Here is a 2,095-nt window from a genome sequence, read left to right as displayed (position 1 = left end):
GAGGGGGGAAGGAGGGAGAGGGGGAGGAGGGAAGGGGGGTGTTTGACCTGTCGAAGGCTCAGCGTCTGCCTGTATGTGTGTCTTTGTGTCTCGATTCCGGGATCCACCGGGGGCATTGGTGCGTGCTCTATCGGTAGTGCCTGAGCTATGTATGTCGGCACGAATGACGTGTCTGAGAACTGAGTCCCGGGGAGGGGAGGCGGAAGCGCTTCTTTTAAAATCGTTGTGTGTCCGAGAGCCGTTACCAAATCAAGTAGTCCGGCAAGGGAAGTGGTAGAAATTGCCGTACATTAGCGTGCGTATTTCTGTGTATTGGTGTTTCCACCAGCCACAATCAGATGACGGCGGCTCTTAACAAGGAGGCGCTGCGGCTGGCGGCGCTGCGCAGAGCCGTGGCGGCGGCGTACCCCGGCGGCGACGACGTCAGTGTCGTACGCCGCGCTGCCGCCGGCGCCCTGGTCGATGCTGCGTCCCCCTTTCCCGGTGTACGGCACTCTCTCAACATGCCGTCATTGGGGGTGGCTGTCATACAGGTGGGCGGGGCGCCGAAGAGGGTTGGTGGAGACCACGGGTTGGTGTGTGTGTGTGTACGTGTGTATGCGTGTGTGTATGTGTGGGGGGGGGGGAGGAAGGGAGAGAAGGGAGAGGGTGTTGCCCCTTTCTTCCTTCCGGGGCTTCTCCGCTCTTCTTCGGAGAACTCTTTCCCCACAAATAAGACGCACGTCACTCCCCCGCACCCCAATGGGGCCCTCCCCCTCCCCATCAACCTCATTCACCCCCCCAAACCGGCGGGAAATACACACACACGCACGGCGGGTGTCTGACGTCACTTCCCCACCCCCCGAAGACTGCCAACGAAGCCCGGCAGCGGCTGGCGGAGGCGCGAGGTACGACATTCTCTCTGGCAGCGGTGTTGACGGGGACCAGTACGGCGGCGAACAATTCCAGCAGTTGGCGCGGGCATCATGGTGATGCGTGTGGTACGGAGGCAGATCCGGCTTCGTACTTTGTTGTTTCGGCCGTTGGGACGAGCAGGGTGGCGAGGCTGGATGCGGATCGTCTCATCGCGGTGCGTTGCGTACGTATGTATGTATGTATGTACGTACCGTATGTATGTATGCATGTATGTGGTGTGGGGGGGAGGAAGGGGGCAGGAGTGGTGGAGACAAGGCGCCTTGGGAGTGTGTGTGGGCGTGTGTATGAGGAGGGAGGGAGGAGGGTTGGGGCGAGGCGTGAAGGAGGGGGAGGGGGAATTTGGGACGTGTCGTGTCGTACCGTGTCGTACACGGGTTTGCAGCCGGTCTGAGGGGCCCTTGACATGAGTAATGCTCCGCGCGCTGTGTTCCCGACAGTTGAGCACACGCACATACATACATATATACAGACATACTCCCCGTACGTGTTTCTCCTCCGTATTTGCGCCTCTCCGCTGTCTTCACCAATGTTGTGCTTTCCGCATCGCGTTACGTGTATTTGTGTGTTTGTATGTACGTATGCACGTACGTATGTATGAATGCAGGATGCCGCCGCCGGGCGGTTGGGCGACCTGACTGTCGTACAACCTTTGAAACCCAAAGCTGCCGTCGCCGGACCGGCGCTTTTTCCCCGGGCTCCCTCCCCCACGTCCGCCTTTCCCGCCATCGCCACAACTGCCGTACGCTCAGCTATTGCTTCTGCGGTTGCTTCTGCGGCTGCTGTTGGAGGGGACCCTCAGCGCCACCAGCTCTACCCACTAACCCACGCTGCTCACCCCTTGGTGAAGGTACGGCACCCCTCACCTCCACTTCCCCCACACACGCCGTGATTTGACCACTTCCCCCAAATCACTACTTGTTGGTAACTTGTTACAATTTTATTCCTGATGCAGTATGTATATCTGTAATATTATTAATCCTGCGGAGTATGTATATCTGTAATGTTATTAACCATGCGGAGTATGTATATCCGTCCCTCTCTATCCCTGGTATCGCCACTTAGTGCACCATCAGGCAGCTACCCCCCCCCCCGTGATGTCAGCCCGCCTCCACCAACCCGCCAGCTCACCACCCCCACCACCCCCACCACCACTACCACCACCACTACCACCACCACCACA

The 2,095-nt window shown here is 58.9% G+C and overlaps 1 protein-coding gene across 1 annotated transcript in view; it reads left to right on the top strand.

Moving 5' to 3' along the window:
• The window catches only part of VOLCADRAFT_118148 (uncharacterized protein), a gene marked incomplete at both ends in the record, with an annotated part of 19,356 nt that overhangs the window by 5,175 nt on the left and 12,086 nt on the right, over positions 1-2,095 (top strand). Inside the window, 2 exons of the mRNA XM_002952801.1 lie at positions 339-533; positions 848-1,069. Coding sequence (XP_002952847.1) covers positions 339-533; positions 848-1,069 — 417 coding nt within the window. The remainder of the gene's footprint in view (positions 1-338; positions 534-847; positions 1,070-2,095) is intronic.

The sequence above is a fragment of the Volvox carteri genome (assembly GCF_000143455.1).
Source record: "Volvox carteri f. nagariensis unplaced genomic scaffold VOLCAscaffold_32, whole genome shotgun sequence".
NCBI classification, from domain to species: Eukaryota; Viridiplantae; Chlorophyta; class Chlorophyceae; order Chlamydomonadales; family Volvocaceae; genus Volvox; species Volvox carteri.
Note: the sequence above shows the minus strand (reverse complement) of the source record. Positions and strands in the feature narration are given on the sequence as shown.